The sequence below is a fragment of the Leopardus geoffroyi genome, chromosome D1 (genome assembly GCF_018350155.1).
Source record: "Leopardus geoffroyi isolate Oge1 chromosome D1, O.geoffroyi_Oge1_pat1.0, whole genome shotgun sequence".
NCBI lineage: Eukaryota > Metazoa > Chordata > Mammalia > Carnivora > Felidae > Leopardus > Leopardus geoffroyi.
In genome coordinates, this window is record NC_059329.1 from 106,055,776 (window position 1) to 106,074,112 (window position 18,337).

The 18,337-nt window shown below is 61.3% G+C and overlaps 1 protein-coding gene across 9 annotated transcripts in view; it reads right to left on the minus strand.

Annotated features, from left to right (window-relative positions):
* Positions 1 to 3,752: 3,752 nt before the first annotated feature.
* The window catches only part of RAB3IL1 (RAB3A interacting protein like 1), a 43,014-nt gene continuing 28,429 nt past the window's right edge, over positions 3,753 to 18,337 (minus strand). For 3 of the 9 annotated variants that reach the window (XM_045485523.1, XM_045485524.1, XM_045485526.1), the window contains 10 exons: positions 13,405 to 13,660; positions 12,854 to 12,949; positions 12,667 to 12,744; positions 11,762 to 11,980; positions 10,667 to 10,819; positions 10,023 to 10,151; positions 9,816 to 9,928; positions 8,211 to 8,310; positions 5,569 to 5,635; positions 3,753 to 4,743 (listed from right to left, as the gene is read on the minus strand). In XM_045485523.1, coding sequence (XP_045341479.1) covers positions 4,661 to 4,743; positions 5,569 to 5,635; positions 8,211 to 8,310; positions 9,816 to 9,928; positions 10,023 to 10,151; positions 10,667 to 10,819; positions 11,762 to 11,980; positions 12,667 to 12,744; positions 12,854 to 12,949; positions 13,405 to 13,660 — 1,294 coding nt within the window. In that variant the 3' untranslated portion in view covers positions 3,753 to 4,660. The remainder of the gene's footprint in view (positions 4,744 to 5,568; positions 5,636 to 8,210; positions 8,311 to 9,815; positions 9,929 to 10,022; positions 10,152 to 10,666; positions 10,820 to 11,761; positions 11,981 to 12,666; positions 12,745 to 12,853; positions 12,950 to 13,404; positions 13,661 to 18,337) is intronic. The other 6 variants (XM_045485531.1, XM_045485527.1, XM_045485525.1 and 3 more) reach the window with 3 other exon arrangements.

An 18,337-nucleotide genomic window follows, 5' to 3' on the forward strand; every position in this document is an offset into this window, starting at 1 on the left:
CACCCCATCTTTAGCAGCCCTCCATGTTCCCCTAATGCTGACCCCTTCCCCCACCCCCCGGGTCTCAGCCATGTGCAAGGCAGCTGGGGGACTGGAGTGGGTTAGAACCTCCCCTTGCCCCAGCTGCCCCCAGAGAGGTGAGGAAGATGAAGGCCTGCACAGGGTTCCCAGGAGGTAAAGCAAAGACAGGGCTCGGGGCGGTGCCACCCTTCCAGCCACTTTCTCCCAGCAAGGAGAGAGAGGTCGTGGAGCTCCCCTGCCCCCTGTGGCTGTGGTCCCCTAAGGCCTGAACTGGGGGTCTCTCCCTCATAACCCAGCCAACAGCTTCCCACGTGTGATTTCTCTGCAGGCCTCGAGGCTTCCATCGGTGGCTTGACCACTCCAGGCTTCCACCCAGGGGACTTTGCAACGCCCCTAAAATCAGGGGGTCTGGGAGAGCTTGAGACTCCATTATCCCAATCCCCACACCCTCCATGTCAGGGCATCTCGAAGCCTCTCAGACCACTTGGAAAGGGAGAGGCTCCACTTGGCGTTCCTGAGCTGCCATTGGGCCACTGCCAGGCCCTGGGTTTAGGCAGGGGGAGGGGAGAACTAGCTGAAAGACAAGGGAGGGTCTGGCCAGCTGCAGCATTTTGGGGCGAGGGTTTTTGTGCTTGTGCTTGAGGTTTGAGGGGAGCCCCTCGAACCACTGGCTGGCCCCTGTCCCGGCTCCTGCGGGGCCTCTCCTGGCCACGAGCTGGCACACGGGCCTCTGGTGGGACACACTCGAGTCTCCGCCCGCTGTGGAACCACCAGCCACTGTCCTAGAGCTGAGTGAGACTCGGGCAGGCCAGCGGGCAAATTTACCCCCAAAAGCTCTGGGCCTACCGGCAAGAGCAGTCACCAGGCCCAGGCACGTGCTCGGCGGCAGACACAGGTCAGAGCTTTGCAACTTGGCTTTGAGTTAAAGTTCACCACACTGTGGGCTTGGGGACCAGGCCCGGGACACAACTCTTTGGCGAAGGGTGCAGTCTGAGGGGGCCAGGGCCACAGAATCACGTACGAGCTGTGGCCCCACCAGCCACGAAAGTCTGTCCCTGACGGCGTCGCTATAGCACAGGCTCCTCAGAAGGTCCCTGAGTAAGAAGGGGGCGCATAGAAGTGGCCGACGAGCGTATGAAAAGATGCTCAACACCACCGATCATCAGAGCGCTAGAAATCACAACCGCAGTGAGCTATCACCTCACAGCCATGAGGGTGGCCATTATCCAAAAACACCAACGTAGCAAGCGTTGGCAAGGGTGTGGAGAAATCGGGAACACCGCCCCCCCCCCCCCACGCTGCCGGCAAGATGGTAAAACGGCACAGCTACTGCCGAAGACGGTATAGAAGACACAAGTCAACAAATTGAAGACAGGACTACCACATATCGCCCAGCAGTCCCGCCTCTCTATAAATCGCCAAAGGAATCGAAAGCAAGGTCTCAAAGAGATAAGTGCGCTCTCCTATTCATCGCAGCATTATTCACGGTAGCTAACGGGTGGAAACAACCCAGATGCCCCTCAAGGGATGGGTGGGTAAACAGACTAGTAAATCGTTATGTTTTTTGCCACCATAAAAGACACGAGAAAGGGGTGGGGGAGCTGCGAAGGTCATTTAGTCCCATCCTCCCAACTCACAGATGAGAAAACTGAGGCCCAGAGAGGAGCCCATCACCCAGGTACACAATCCTGGCAGCATTACATGAGGGCAGGCTTGGCAGATTGCAGACTGTGACACAGCAGAGCAGTGCGTAAGGCCAGCGTGTGGCTGGGCTCAGGCTCAATGGCTATGGTTGGAGCTAGCTTTTAAGAGGTGGCCACATGTACCAGGAGCACTTAGAGAGGCCCGAGTGAGTTATCTAGAAAATTCACTTAAGAGGCACAACTCCCGTACAGCCGATGTCGGTTAATCCTCTCCCGACTCCAAGAGCCAAAGCCCTGAGCCCCCTCCAGAGAGCCCCTGCGCACCCCCAGAAGCCTGAAGAGCTGGGGTGGGGGCGGCTGTAAGCAGGGGAAAACGTGGGAAGCCAACTTAGATGGCAATGCGCTTCTGTCACTGCCTGACACTCGGTTTCTCCGTCTCTGGAGAATAGGCCTAATCCAGCGCCAGGCACAAGGCAGGTGTCTAGGAAAATGATGCTGGCTCTGGGGCACCCGGGTGGCGCAGTGGGTTGAGCGTCCGACTTCGGCTCGGGTCATGATCTCGCGGTTCGTGAGTTTCAGCCCCATAAACGCTGTCTGCCTGTCAGCGTAGGGCGTGCTTCGGATGCTCCGTCCTCCTCTCTCGGTCCCTCCCCCACTGGCGCTCTCCCAAAAATAAATATTAAAAGAAGAAAAAAAAAAAAAAAAGGATGCCTGCTCTGGAGCTGGTCTCATCCATTCCTATCTAGGGCCACCGTTTCCTGGGTGAACTCTCAGTGCCTCAGGGGCTTTATCTGCAAAATGGGGAAACGGTACCTCCCAGGACAGCCCTGAGGGTTAAATGTGTTAGTATCAGCTACTGTTGGGAGATACTGAGGCCAGACTGCGTGTCCCTTGGTCCCTCACACGTCTCGTTGCCCACCACAACCCTCTAGACCTGACAGGAAATCCTATCACAGGGCCAGGCAGAGCAAGTCTGGGGTGTGGGACCCGCTGCCAGGGCTCTGAAATGTTGTCTGGTGTCTCCTTGGCCCTGGGTGTGGCTTGTCCGGGGCCATGGAAGCTGGGGGCAGGGATGGGAGGAAACCTGCGAGGCTGGCGATCAAGAGGGACCAGGCTGGTGGCTGGACAGGGTGACAGGGTTGGGTGGCCTTGACAGAGTCCCGATCTACTAGCTGAGAGGCCCTGAGGCCTCAGGCTCATCGGGGCCCCTTCAAGGTATCACCAGCCCCAGCACACACGGATTTCGAGGCTGCGATGCCCCTCCCCCTCCCCCACTCGCCTGGACCCACACCGCTACAGGTGGGGAGGGGATGTGGAATCACAGGACACAAGACACCTCTCCAGGCCCACCCTGTGACTACTTTTCCTTGCGAAGAAACCATCTAAGAGCGGGAGTGGCTGGCAAGGCCACAGCCGTCACATCCCTGCCTGCCTGCGCTGCCTGCAGACATCACCAATCGATCCCCGCACCACTGTCCTGCACTCACACCCAGCAGCCCTGAGGTTTTGACTGTGAACTCCAATCTTCCATTAGAAAGAGGCAGGGAGGGGGAGCCTGGGTGGCTCAGTGGGTTGAGCATCAGACTTTGGCTCAGGTCATGATCTCACGGCTCGTGGGTCCGAGCCCCGCATCGGGTTCTGTGCTGACAGCTCAGAGCCTGGAGCCTGGAGCCTGCAGCCTGCTTCGGACTCTGTCTCCCTCTCTCTCTGCTCCTCCCCTGCTCATGGTCTCTCTCTCTCTCTCTCTGTCTCTCAAAACTAAATAAACATTTAAAAAAATAATAAAATAGGCAGGGATACCAGAGGGGGATCTGCCCAAGGTGTCCCTGAGACGGCTCCACTCTCCGCACAGGAGGCCACCCCGCAGGGGAGAGGAGGTGGGGATCGGCCCTGCTAACCCACAGCCCCACAGACTGGACTGCTGGAGAAGACTCGAGTGGTACTCCCTACAGCAATCCCTTCAGGATTTGGGCCTAATCCCAAGCACGAGGGCGGGCTAGGGAAGGATTTGGTTTCATTCCTTCAGATGCCCAAGCCTTGGCCTGAGCCCCAGGGCGGAGGAGTGAAGGCGCGTGGCTGCCCAGCCTCTACCAACAAAGCCTTCCTTTATTAAATAGAGATCGTGTTACATTCCATTCAAAGGAGGAAATCGGCCACGGTGAGGGATGTGTCCAGGTTGGACCCCGGTCCTGAGTGGGCTGTGAGGGGCGAGGAGGGGCCTGCGTCCTGCCCACCCTCCCCCGTTCCTGTGTACAGGGCTTGGCGACCTCAGCCCCCACTGTCTGAACGGCCACCCACAGCTGAACACAGACACGGTGTCCTGAGGCCCTGTCTGTATTTTACTTCGGGAGCAAAGTATCCTAATCCTTCCAGTGGTGGGGGCAGGGCCTCCAGGAGCACAAGGCTCAGATGGAGGAGGGGGGCAAGGTCAAGTGCGAGGGTGGGAGGAGGGGCCCTGTTCCAACTTAAGAACAGTTTGGGGTAGTTCTCAAGCAGATGGTGTGCAAGTCCTTGACAGCCCCTTGTGGCTGCACTGCCCCCACGGGAATGGGGGAGGGATGGCCACACGGGGGTGCTGGTGGCCCAGGGCTTGGGACCTGAGGCGGGAGATACCCTGGAGGTCAGGCCACCCAGTGTGAGCCCTTTCTGAGGACATCACAGCAACAAGGTGACTGCAAGCAGCAGCTCCCAGGACTGCAAAGGGGGTGCTGAGCCCCTGAGTGTGGGTCCAAGCTCCTTGGTCTTTGGTGCTTTCTTGAAAGTCTCCTGGTGGCTGTAGGGCCACTGGGGAAGGGCGAAGGGTCAGCTCATGAGGTCCTGTCTTTCCCGGGATGAAGATTTGGTACCGGCTCAGCAAGGCCTCCATGGCCTGGCCATCTGTCCATCTGCTCGGCTTCTGGCTCAGGGCTGGCGCCAGGACCCTGTCTTCCTGTCTGTCTGTGCCGGGGCAGGTGTTCGCGGTGGCTCAGAGCCCCCCTCCAGGCTCCGGCCATGCCCTAGGCCTCCTGGGGAAAGAAGCCGAGCTTGGCCAGCGACATCTCCTTCCGCAGCCTCGTGATCTCCCAGAACATCGGCTCCGCTGCAGACAGAGAGAAGGTGGACGGCTCAGTGACAGGGTCACCTCAGGCAGATGGTCCAGCCCCCGTCCCCTAGCTTTGGGCAGGGCAGCTGGCAGGTACCCTAGGGCTCCCCGGTCCCCCAGGACAGATAACCTCAGTAAGTGGCCGGACCTCTTACAAGCGCCACACTGAGGCCTTGCAAACTGTTGAGGGCTGAACCCACTCTGCACCGTACCAGTGGGAGAGGTGACACCACCCCTGCGGGCTGACACCCACCCACACAAGCATGCTGCCACACAGTTGGTGGTGATTTCCAACCCGTATCCTTGGGGTCTCAGAGACCCCGAGCAGTCAGCAGAGCCATGGATTCAGCCCAAGATCCCCTCCAAGGCCTTGACTCCCAAGCTGGGGAGGAGAGGCTCAGACTCCAAATGGACTGGGCAGCAGGGAACCGAGTTTGGAGGAGGGGTGGGAAGCTAGACCTTGCAGAATAGGGCTGAAGGGGATAACAGGTGGATGCAGGACCAGCCCTGGCAAGAGTGAAGTGGGAGGCAGCGTTCAGTGTCAAACGACCGACCGTGAGGAGGTTACCCCCAGCGGGGAGGAGATTCACAAGGGACACCCCATCGTGCAAGGTTTCTGATGCCAGGCCGGTAACAGGGAGCCCCGGGGCCTGGGAGAGGTTGCTGGGTGGGAGAAGGCAGCCGGACCCGGCAGACCCTGGCAGGGTCCTCCCCTCTGTCAGGGCAAAGCCCAGCCGGTCGACCCCTCAGAGGCTGGCCCGCCCTCTCGCTGCCCCCATCCCTCCCAGGCGCCGCCCTCGCTGGCCACCAGGGGGCGCTCACCTTCCTGCCGCACCAGGCCTTGCTGGATGTAGCGGATGTAGGTGAGGAAGTTGCACACTGCGGTGATCTGTGGACACAAGTGAAGAGGCTGTGACCTGCCAGCCCTCGCGCTTAGGGTCCCCCCAAGAGCCAGGGCAGGTCGGAGACCGGAGCCACAAATCCCACGTCCCATCAAAGCTAGATAATGAATGCTCCCTGAGTGGCACAGGACCGGGCTCTCAAATTTAATTGCCAACAGTGGTATTAGTCCTGCTCCTGGGAAGAACGATAGCAGCAGCTAACGTTTAACCCGGGACGCGTATCCGAGTGAGGCAGACATGCGTATCATTCCCAGTTGACCCAGGAGGAAAGCAGAGACTCCAAGAATGAAGCCACCGGACAGCAATGATAGAGGCCACGAAACAGTCAGCGGCTGAGCTGGAAGACGAAACCAGGTGGCTCGCCCTAGAAACCACACTCGTCCCCAGGCAGGCCTGCCTGCTCTGGGCGCTGGAGGCCCCGGCCAGCCAGGCCTTGGCCCAGTGCTCCTGGTAATGCCAGGCGGGACAGGGGGATCCGGAGCTGCTCACCGGGGCTGCCCTGGATCCCTAGGCCTGAAGCCCCCAGCTTGGCCTGAGGCCTGCCCCATGCCGGGCCCTGTGCTGGGCACCGCGGACCCCAAGTTGGCCCTTCCACGAAGACTCACATACCGCAGAGAGGGTGCTGCTGGTACCCTGCCCAGGCCCCTTCCCCAGGCTGGGGCCCCCTCTCCCCACTACTGAGAGGGTCGCCCACTAATGGCTCCTAGGTGCCCCTCCATCCCCATCCCCCCGTCCCCTGCATGCCACAGCCAGTGACTGGCCCGCATGCGGTGTATAAAAGGTCAGCCCCCTTGCCTCAGGGTGGAACCCACTCTGGGCTCCAGGGCCCCCACGGATCAGATTGCAGCCAGACTCCAGCTGAGGCCGGATACTCCTCTGCCCACCCTATCCCGCATTCATGCCTCCTAAGAATAGCACAAAATCTTCGTCCGGGGCTCAGCTTCTAGGGAACTCAGCCTAAGAAAGGGCAGAGGGTAGCTGGCAGCTGTGCCCACGGAAGCCTGTACTGAATGTCCAGCACCTGGGGGCAGGGACGTCAAGCGTGTGGGAGCCCACAGGGTCCAGAGTTGCAGGGAGGGGACAACACCCCTGAGCCCTCAACCACGTAGGAATCCTGGCCAGCAGGACAAAGCAGGCGCAGGGGGGTCAGGGCAGAGGTCGGTGCAGGAGAAGCTTGTGGGCCAGGCCGTGGTGTTTCCCAGTGGCCAGCAGGCCCCCACAGGAGGCTGGTGAATGAGGTGTGGCACCGAGCAGTGAGGTTCTCTCCCCAGGGCTGCACTTTGGGGACACAAATCTCTTCTCGCTGTGGATTCCACACTCCTTGGTCTCTTCGGAGTGTGGGGACCACATCCTGAAACTTCACACCCTTCTCGTCCCCCATCCCAGCTCTGCCCAACGCAGAGACATAGCAGGCCTAGAAGAAACAAGGTTCTAGAGGTAGTTTTGCCAGGCACGGAATGTCTGGCGCGGATCCTTCTGGTGAGCCCTGGAGGGGATCAGGAAAATGCCACCGGACAGGGCTCTGGGCACAGACGCGTGGGGCAGAGGCTGCAGCGAAGGGGGACTGGGTTCAGAATGGGGAGCCTCCGGGTCTAGGCTATACCCCCTCCTAAGGCATAGACTCCCCATATGCAAATGGGGGCTCAGCTCACTGCCGTGGGGGTGGCCAGGACAACACACTGGACGCCCTGCGGGAGCTGTCGTAACCAGACAAGCTGCCCAGCAGTGGGGCCATCTGTCCACTCTGATCCCTGTGAGGAGCCTCTAGTAGGTTGAGGGCAGGAGATGGTTCCTAAAGGAGGACCCACCCACACTGTGTCACCTTTGTACCAAGCTTCGGAACCTTCTCACACATTCTCTTTGGCTCCTTACAGTCCTGTTCACAGTCTGTGAGGGGCCAGAGGAACGAGGACCACCCGACCCCTGCCCCCAGCTCAGTGAGGTCCACTGACGCAGCCTGGGCCACTTGGCATGTGAGGACGGAAGTTGGGATTCCCGGAGCCCTCGTGGCACCTGCCACTGACAGTCAGGCTCGAGTAACAGACGTGCCTCAGAACGTTCTCAAGAGCCTGGGGCCAGAGCCTGAGCTGGGAGTCAGGAGCCTGGAACTTTAACCTGAACTCTAATATCACTCCCACGGTTAGGTTTTGGCCAGCACACAGGTCCCTCAGTCCTTCACCCCTAGGAACTGAGTCTTGCCGATGGCCGTGGAAGCTCAGAAGAGGACCACTATCCCCAGGAAGGAAGCAGCCAGCCTACCCCTTGACTGGAGCCTCTGACACCCTGGGCAGAAGATCCAGCTAAGCTGGGCTGACTCCTGCCCCAGGGAGACCGTGACGATAAACAGGTGTTGTTTTAAGCCACTAAGTTTATGGTCATTTGTTTTGCGGTAATGACAAACTAATTCACCAGGCTCGGCTGTGTGGCCCCAGTCAGTCTCTGTACCTCTCTGAGCCTGTGCCCTGCTCTGCAGATCAAGGTTGTGCTCCCAGGCCTGGAGCCCGGAGCCCCAGCCCAAGGTGCCCCTGAGAAGCCAAGTGACACTCCCACTGGATGACTTACCCTAGCCCGGGAGGACGGTGAGATGTAATAGTGATTCTCTGAGTCCCCAAGCCGGATTCGGTGGCGACAGGCACGAGCCAGCCCGCTCAGGGCACAGGTACTAGAGGAAAGCAGAGGGGGCCTTGGAGGCTGGCTGAGGCTCGCCCACCCAGCTCACGCAGGCAGGACGCAGCAGCCAGAAAGATGCACAGAGGGAGGGAGAGGCAAACAGACACGGGGGGTGGGACCTGGCAGCCCCTCCCTCGACCCCAGCTTCCCAAGGAGCCCAGGGCCAGGCCAAGGAAGGGGCAGCCCTAGAAGTCCCTGGGATAGATCTCGGAACTAAGCTGGATCCCACCCCTAAAGCCCTCACCTCGCCACTGTTGGGCAGGAGAGTTCAGTCAACCTCAAGCCGGGTGCACCAAAGCTCCACTCTCTGCAGTCCGCCTACTTTATCGGGGCCCTCAGACTCAGTGATGCCCTCCCCAGCTAAACAAGAGTCTTCTCTCTCCTCCACTCTGTCACCAAGTCCCCAGGCTAGGCCACGCAAGGGGCCTTTTGCCTGGATCCTCTCAGCTCCACGTTACAGCCAGGGGCTCCTCCAAAAGTCCGTATGTAGCCCATCATCTTTCCCCGCTGCTTTGCTACTGCCCAGGAAACCGTTATGGAGAATCCAGAGCAGAGGAAGGTTAAGTAGGCTCCTGGGGTGCGGGACTTATCAGTGCCTTTGCTGCCTCCAGATTCACTGTGACTCTGATTGCACTTGGCAACCCTCTTTTCAGGGTGCATCTATTGATGAGCTTGTGAAATGCTGGCCTAGTGGGTCAAAGCCCAAACTTCATTCAAGGCCCTTTACACTCTGGCCCTCCTGTGTGGCCTCAGCCCCATCTCCCTACCCACGCCACCGCTCTGCAAACCCCGTGATGCTTCCATTCATACCGTGGCCTCTCACACCTTCACTCATGTTGTCCCCTCTGCCTGCAAGGCACATCCCTACTTGGCAAACTGCCACTCATCCTTCAAAATGGCTCAAATATTCCCATGAGTGACAAGACTCTCCCCAAGGGGCCTCCCTGGCAGGTCAAATCCTGGGCTGCCAAGGGAAAATGCTCCCTGTCTCTGCCCCTTGCTCTACCAAGGCTATTTTGTTCTGCTGCGAGCCCTGCTCGATGCCAGCTGAGTAGCAGGAAAGCCAAGACATGAGGGCTGTTTGGTTATTTATTAACAGAAGGGGAGCCAACAAATGACTTCACTTACATGTCAGTCGGGGCCCAGAGCCCATTGTGGGAGAGAGAGTTGGGGGTGGGAGGGGGATGTCTGTCAGGCTGGGAAGAGGGAGACTCCAGCTCCCAGACCCTCCTGGATGGCCTGGGGGTCCATGACTACAGGCAGCAACTTCTGCCAAAGATTCCTCCCCGCCCAGGGCCGGGGAGAGGGGGGTGGTGATGGCAGCCACCGTGCTTTTGCACTCTAGCCCACCCCCCGCCCCTGCTCCTCTTGGGTCCCACACCCGGACCCTCCGCAGGCAGGCCTGAGGCTCAATCCCTGGCCACCCCCTCGGCAGAGCTCAAGGCTAGGTGTGGCTCTCTCAAGTGCGCAAGGAAGGGGGAAGGGCGCTGAACGTACTTGGTGCTGCCACACTCCACCGCGGCCACCTTCGCGGTGGGCGGCGTCTGCGAAGCCACGGGCTCGATGGTGAGCGTGTTGTCCTCCACGGCGGCCCGCACCAGCGCCGAGAGCTGCAACAAAGCGGGGCAGCAGGTGGAGCAGTGAGGGGCTGACCTCTGGCTGAGGCGCTGGGCCCCGGGTCGGCCGCCCTCTGCCCTGCCTCACCTCCTGCATGGTGAAGTCCAGGCAGGGGCCCACGTCCTCCCGGTACACCCTTTCAAGGAACGGGCAGGTCTTGTCCAGGGTGGGGGATTCCCTCCAGGCCTGGAACTCTGCGAATAGGGTCGTGTCCACCTGTGGGGGAGGGTGAGCGGGGCGCAGCGGTCAAGGCGCTGGGGGGGGGGGGAGGGGCAGCATGGCCGGGAAGGGCAGAGCCCACAGCGGCGGGGAGGCGGGGACGTTGCGGGACGGGCCCCAGCCTGCCGGCGAGTCTGTCCCCAGTGGCCAGGGAGGGAAGCTGAGTCCCGAGGAAGGACGGCCTCCTTCCTTTCGCCCCAAAGACCTCAGAACTCAAACTTGCACATCCAAGTGTGCTTTTAGCTTCCTGCCTCTACTTGGGTCCAGGGCCCCTTCCTGAAGACCCTCACTGCCTCCTGGAGGGGGAGAAGTCGAAAAGTGGCCCCGCGGGACCCCCGCCCCCCTCCCCGTACACACAGGTACCACGGCACACACAGACACAGGCACACAGAGGGAACACACGCGGGCCGCCTGCTCTGGAGAGGCGACCCGCTGGCCGCCCTGGGGCACGTGCAGTGTGAGTGAGGCTGGGGGTGGGGGACGGAGGGGCGGCCCCTCTCTGCGGCCATTACCTGTCGGGAAAAGGAGAGAGAGGTAGCGGAGGTGGAGGTGGGGGCCGTGGGCGGCTCCCCAGGTAGGAGCTGCCAAGCCGGCTCGTAGGTGAGGTGAACAGCCTTGCTGGGGACCACGCAGAGGAGCAGGGAGAGGAGGGGGGCCAGCCCGGGCTGGGTGGGCAGGGCAGACGGACGGACGGACAGACAGGTGCACAGAGACAGACGGGAGGAAGGAGATGTTAGTGTTCAGTCGGAAGCTGAGAGCTCGGAAGTGGGGGGAGGGGGAGAGGCCTGGCCCGCACCTCCTCCCTGGAGGCTCCAGCGACATAGGGCAGGAGCGGGCTAGGGGCTGCCTTGGCGTCAAAGACCACAGGAAACAGAATCCCACGACAGCCCTTGTAGGGCTCGCCGGGTGCAGCCCTGAGCCGAGCTCCTGACATCCAGGTCTCGTCAGCGCCCCATAGGCCCAGGAGGCCCTACTTTTGTGAGGAAACTGAGGCTCTGACAGGTGACCTCACTCGCCGAAGGACCTGTGGCCAAGGACCTGTGGCCGCTGCCCAGCCTGGACCAAGCAGCCCATGCACCCAGCCGCGCGGGCGGGGAGGGAGACAGCTCCCAAATGCTATGCTTGTCTAGGCACCGGAGCCAGAAGGTGTCGAGGACCCTCGAGTCCAGGGATGTCCCAAGACGGTCTTGGGCGTCAGGGCTGTGGGCGCCCAGGGTCCAAGCAGCCTGTCCCCAGAGGCCCAGCAGTGGCCTCCTTAGGCCGAGGCCTCCTTGTGTCTCCAAGCAGAACTCCCCCATCCCCCCACCCAAGGCAGGCCCTCAGGCCAAGGCCAGCCTCAGGCACACAGAACATCACCTACTGCTTAGAGGGGCTTGGAGGGCCTATCAGGGCCCCCACGTGGTACACACCCAGAGGCCGAGGCTCAAACCTCCTATCACAGAAACCTGCCCAGCTCTCCCAGAGGACACAGAGGCCCAGAGAGGGCAGGCCAGGCTCCAGGTCACACTGTGAGGGGTCAGGCCTCTCCACTGGGCCCCACTGCCTGGCGGTCTTTGGGCACTGTCTCCCTGTCCCGCGTCCACCACCGCCTGCCCGCCGCCCCTCACCTCTTTGCCCTCCTTGTCCGGGGTGAGGGTATGTCCGGCAGCGGGGCACACGGCGGGGCAGAGGGTGCTGCTGGTGCTCTTATGGCGCAAGTGGCCCTTGCGGGGCCCGGCCTTGGTGGGGCTCAGCAGCTGTGGGTGGAGCTCGCGGTTGGGAGAGGCCGGTGTGGACGTGAGGACCAGTGTCTTCAAGGCTGTCACCTCTGCCTGCAGCATGTCGATCTGGCCGGGGTGAGGTGGATGTCAACCTTAGTCCAGGGCTAACGCTGCCCAGGCTGCCCCTGCCTGCCGCCCCGGCTCAGGACAGCTTGTCCCGGCAGTGACTAGTACCCGACCCCTGCTGTTACCCTTGGAATGGCCTTTGAAGGGGGGACTGACACACCCATTTCACAGCTAAGGAAACTGAGGCTCAGAGAGGAAACGCAGCCTGCCTGAGGTCACACTGTAGGCCAGGGCTCTGTGACGCGCACCCGTCTGGGAGCTGGCCGGGCCTCCCACTGAGGGGCCCTCAGGAGCCAGGAACCACACAGCCCTCGCATTTTACAGATGTGCAAATAGACTCCAAGAGAGGAAGCTACCTGCCCAGGCTCCCATAGCCAGACTGGGGTTTCTGCTTTGTAAAGGGCGTATGGAAGGAGGCAGGAGAAATTACACCGCCCACGGGATCCTCCCTGCCCTGGCGAGGCCCCGCAAAGGTCTCTGGTGCGGTGCGAACGCTGCTGGAGTCCCCGGGGAGCTGTGTCGTCTCAGACACCTCTGCCTCGACGTCCTGGGCTGTGGTCTAACCATCCCTGCCACCCACGAGAACACGCCGGGGTCCCACCGGGTAGCGAAAGCCCAGCGCTCTTGGGGGCTGGTGGGGCAGGGTGGGAGCTCTGGGTGTGGCTCGAAGCACGCGGGGCCCTCACCTTGCCCCGCGCCTCCTTCAGCTGCTTTTCCGACGCTGCCTGCTTCATGTTGGCTGCTCGCACCATCTTGTGGGCTTCCTGGGAAGAAGGCAGGCTCCGTGTGAGTGCAGAGGGGCCTGCGGATACCCAGCAGCCGCATTCCCCAACCTGCAACCACCCCCTGCCCCCGTCAAGCCGGCCACCACACCTCAAACAGGCTCGCTGTCAGCTCCTCCAGCTCCCGTTCCAGCTGCTCCCGCACCCTGGACAGCCGCTCACACTCCTCGTCCTTCAGCTTCAGCTCCTGGGGAGGGGGAGGGGTTCCAGGTGGGTGGCTGTGAGACCCACAGGGGCCCCAGGCCTGGCATGGATGGGACCAGGCACCCCGCTTCCCCCCACCCGCCCCGATCAGGCTCCATTGCCAGGGTCATCTTACGTGGGCCTCTGGGCCCCGACCGCCCTTCCTCTGTTGTCCTACAGTTTATGATGCATTTTCCATTTAGCTTGTGGCATGTTGAAGCCCCACCTGCCAGTCTATTAGAGCTTAGGACAGGCTTTCAGAGAAGTCAAGACTTCTAGAAGTCCTTCAAAAGTCACAAGCAGAACTCTCTCCTGTGCTTCCCTCACGCCCAGCACAGGCCTCCGTGCAGCCAGCCCTGGCAGGTGCACGATCTCTCTGGGTGCCCAGGGAGAGCCCACAGCTCCTCCAGACGGGCCCCTTGTCCCCGCAGCCCCTCCCGCTGCCCTCTGAGCCCCCACCTTCTGGGCTTTGTGAAGCTCCTCCTTCAGGAACTCTGAGCCCTTCTCGCGGATCTCCATGGAAGAGCTTCGCAGGCGGAGCACATCCAGCGGGGCGGCCGCAGGGCCCTCCTCACCTTGGGCCTCCTCCCCTCCAGGGGTCTCCGCCAGGCCTCTGGGGGACGCCGTCCTGTGGCTTTTGCAGGGGCCCACGCTCTTCCAGGGGACGGGGACAGCCTCAAGGGGCGGCGGGTGGCCCTCGTCTGGGTGGGGCTGGCTGCGAGGCAAACAGCAAATACAGGGTGGGGTCCTGAGAGCCAGAGCTGAGCCCAGGCACCAACCCTGGACAGCGCACCTGCCACTCCCGGCCTACTCTGTAAAACAGGGACTCTACCCGTGAGGCTGTCAAGGGCAGAAGGACCAAACGTGAGGTCACCTGGGGGCAAAGCCACGACTCACTCACCTTTGTCAACCACCCTCTCCAGCTCAGGGCCTAGGGCAGAGCTTGGCACACAGTAGGTGCTCAGTTTATCTGTCCAGCAGAAGACTGGAAATGCATCAGTGCTGAGAATCTGAGTTTCCACTTCTACAAAGTGGGGACGATCCCAATGGCCCCACCTCCAGGGTCACTGGATGGATGTGACCTGCATAAAACCTTGGCACCCAGGAGGCACTTAAATGGGAACCGCCTTCTTGGCTATCGGTAATGCAAATTTTATGCAAATTACACCCCATTTAGGGTGGCGGGGAGAGGAAGGACCCAGCCAGGGCAGCCATTGCTGAGGTAGGAAAGTTCTGCCAAATAGCCCAGGCCAGGCGGACTGTCTTCCTGCTCCCTGTGGGGAGCGGTCTGGGCTCTCTCCGCTGGTCTGCCTTGTGAGCTCAGGCAAACACCCCTCTCTGGGTCTCAGGATCCTTCTCTCCCTGAAGCTGAAGACCCTAGAGGTAGTGAGGGGGCCATCAGCCTCTGTCCCCCACCCCCCACTGTCCATCCACACCCCTCACTTTGCAACAGACCCTGGGGAGGGAGGGAGGCAGGAAGGGAGAGGGCCCGGCCGGCACTGGTTTGTGCCAAGACAGCACCTCTGGACTCGCTTGGTCAGCAAAAGCTGGCAGCTCCTGAGCCAGCAGCTTCTGAGCCTCGGTGGCTGGGCTGAGGGTGAGTGGCTGGGCCAGGCCACTGATAACAGTGGGGAAGTGGAGGGGAGGGGGCTCAGCAGAGCCCACACAGGAGGGACGAAAGACGAGGCCAAGGGGTCATGAGACTCAGGATTGCTGAGGGGAAAGTGTGAAAGGCAAGACTGGGGATCAGCTGCTCCTCCCTGTCATCTGGACCCCGGCACGGTCACCAAGCAGCCCCTGAACGTCGGTGCCCCTCCCAGGTAACACAAAGGGGCTGGGGACCCAGGGACCCCCGCAAGGAGCCCATTCCCAGCCCTTCACGTGGCCCTGTCCAGGTACCTAGTTTGGCCTGCCCTAGGCTTTGGAACTGGCCCAGAGTGTGGCCTCATGGTTCCTTGGCTGAGTCCTGCCTGGCAGGGACCGGGGACTGATAGATGAAGTGGGAAAACACATCTGTCACTCCATCAACAGCGTTTATGCCAATGAACTTTCCTAATACCCTTGGGGGTGGGGGAGAGTCTCGTTGGCAAGGGGTCCCTGAGGCTCGAGGAGGGGCTATGGCAGCACTATGGCGGCCCTGGGCTGGGGTCCGCACCCAGGGGACTCCCACCATGCCAGATGCTGGGATACTCTGCCCATGCCCTCTCATTTAGGGCTCTCGGTAGCATTTGTGGGACTGTCCCCATCCCACAGATGAGGGACAGAGTCTACAGAAGTGCAGAACTTGCCCGGGTTCACACAGCTGGTGGGTGGCTGCAGGATGGGCAGCCAGGTCTTTGGCCTGAAGCCCCACCGGGTGGGTGGGGGGGTGGTGAGTATGAAATCACTGCATCAGCCTCAGGGTCAAGGTCTACAAGGCCCTGGGTGGACTCAGGAGACGACTCCTTGCCGCAGCAGGGAAATCTGACCCAATTCTGGCCCGACCAACTTCTCAGCCTCTGCTCAGGCCCAGACACTGCCTCCCAGGAGGGCAAAGCCAGGGTCCATGCCAGGCTCTGAGCTGGGGTACGCGCCAGCCCCTGCAAATGTCACCAAAGTTCTCTGAAGCTGCTTCCCACCTGTGGGACGGGGGTAACGACCTAGAGTCACTGGAGAAGCACCATGTAAAGACCGTGCCGTCTGCGGCCACATTTGGCAGATACCCTTACTGTGCCTGCCCGGGCTCTGGGTCCCGCGGCTGAAACCGCAGGCCTCAGGGAGGTCCTTCCCGCTGAGAGTCTGGAGGCCCCGGGCCCAGTGCCATTTCTTCAGGTGAGAGAGGATGGCCATAGTCACTCAGGCTTGGGGGTGGGGGGGGGCGGGTGGCAGACCCCAACTCGAGGACTGCACATTTCAACAGGATGGGCGAGAACTGTGGGCCAAGGGTGGGGGTGACCCAGGCAGGATTCCAGGTTTCAGACACCCAGCCCCAGTGCCTTTCCCTCTGCAAGGACCACCCCACATATCAGCCATGTCCCCGCCGAGGAGAAAAAGACCTCCAGCCCCTCCCACGAGGGCCACCAGTGTGGTCTGGGCCCCGGGCCCCGAGTGAAAGACACTAACTCTCCTGCTGGTCCCAAGGGCATGGGCTGGGGTTATGGCTGGACTGCCCCCCCTTAGTTTCCCAACAGGCTCTCACTTCAGCCCCCTGCCGGGAAGGATGGGGGCCCTCTTTTGCAGCCAGAGGCAACAGTGGCCTCCCCACTACCCATCTCCCATCCTCCCTGCCCCCCGCTTCCCCAGTGAATAAGCCCAACTCAAAAAATCCTAATGGCTGAAAGCATATGAAGAACACGTCCACCCCGTAGTCACGAACCACCCAATGCCGGGGCCAGGGGTTCAGGAAAGACACCCCCCCCCCCACCTCGGTACTGGAAGGGATGCTTGAATCTGTAAGCCCTCCCCTCACACTTCTAGGCTGTGAGGCGACTCAGAAATTTCAGGAGGGGCCCTAGGCCCCACAGGTCCAGCCCCAGCTTCACACACTTTAGCATCCCAAACCAAAGGCTGGCAAACCTCAACGGGACCACCTGCACTCCTTGGACAGGCATGGGCTACCACACCGCACCCCCTCCCCGCCCCTCAGCCCTGGTCCACGGCCCTCTGTTGGAACCTTTTCAGCCCCCATTCCCCGCAGAAACAGAGTCCAGCATCCACAATATGCTGCAGGGGCCCCTGGGAAGGGGTTAGAGGCAGGAGATAGTAAGAGTCAAGGTCAGAGGAAAGTGGGAGCATCCAACACCTTCCGTCCTGAACCGGCTCCACTGCCCGGAGCCCGCGACAGTTTATACAGGAAAGGCCCCACTGGGTCACTTCCCCAGGAAACACACAAGGGGGTGGGGGTGCAGTAACGCAATCCTCACCCCTGCCAATCCTGTCCTAGGCCAGCCAGCATGGCTTTGTCTCCATCCACAAAAAATGGCAAAATGAGAATCAGGTCCCCTGGATCCTATGGTCTTCAGTCACCCGGAAACCCCCACTGGACCAGGAGGGCCTGTGCAGAGGTCACTCCCAGGGGCCAGGAGGGCCCAGCGAGGATCCTGCGTACCCCTTCCCATCTCCAGCCCAACCGGCCCGCCATGAGGTCTTTCTGCCCCGCGGTCTCTCCCTGTCCACTGACCAGGGCCCAGGTCACCTCTTTGCATTAAAGAGCCCTGTGCTGATGGGCATGACAGGTTCATTAAAGAAGCTGGAGGGAGCTGGTTAGGGAGGCTCTGGAATTGGAGGGAGCAGAGCTGGGACCACCGGGACACAATGGGACCGCTAGCCTCTGCCCCGGGGCCAACAGGGCGGCTTCCGCTGATCCGGTCTACAGGGTGGCACCACGGCACAGGGGCCCAGTTCAGACTCGTGCTCATGCACCCACAGGTGTTCCCGTAAGCCCTGAGGGCACCGAGGCTGACAGCCAGGTGACTCCGGTCTGGGGCCGCGGGGGGGTCCCAGGAAAGGCTTCCTGCAGAGGCTCCCCGACTGGCCAGCAAGCCCGGCCAGGCTGAGCTGACAGAGAGGGGCTAAGCCTACAGCTCCAAACCGTCAAGCCGCGTTCGAGTCCCAACCTCACGATGCCGTGGCAGGGAGATGCTCTCCCTAGCCCGCTTTGGACGATGAGGCACGTGATGTTCAGAGAGGGGTGGCGACCTGACCGGAACAGACAGCCAAAAAGTGACAGGGTGGGAACTGAACCCAGAGTCCCAGCTCTATCGCATCATGTGACGCGTCAGCCGGAAAAATCCAGACAGGAGGAAAGATGAATGGTGGTTTTGGAGAAGTGGGGCGGGATGCAGATGGGGTTTGAGGAAGTCTGTGGGCCGGGAGGGGGCTGTGCACAGGCCACACAGACACAAAAGACTCAGGACTGGGGGGACTGTGGCACGACCTGGGGCTGGAGAGAGGGACAGGGGAAAAAAAAAAACAAAACAAAACTGCAGTGCCTAGGGCCAGAGAGCCAGCCTGGAGGTCTGAGGAGCAGCCACTGCCAGGGTTGAGAAGGGATGGTTCCAGAAGAATAGGACAAGGGTGTCATATATTTCATACATAGGAACAGGAGGCCAGGCCTGCAAACAGAGTGGGACCCCAGCGTGGGGTGGGGGGCGGGGAGAGAAGGTGCAAGGGGGAAACAGAGCGGGAGGGCGGAGGTCACCAACAGCCTCGGGATGGAAAGCAGGGAGGTTGGACACCTGAACCCGGTGGGCCAGACCAAGCAAACCGTTCCCCGCCACAGCCCCAGGGCTGCCAACCCGGTCCCAGCCCAGACAGGAAACCCAGCCCCGTGTCTCCACTGGGAGCCAACACAAGGCCTGGGAGGGTGGGCACCGAGCAAGGGGGCACACAGCACATGCCTCACACCCTCCTG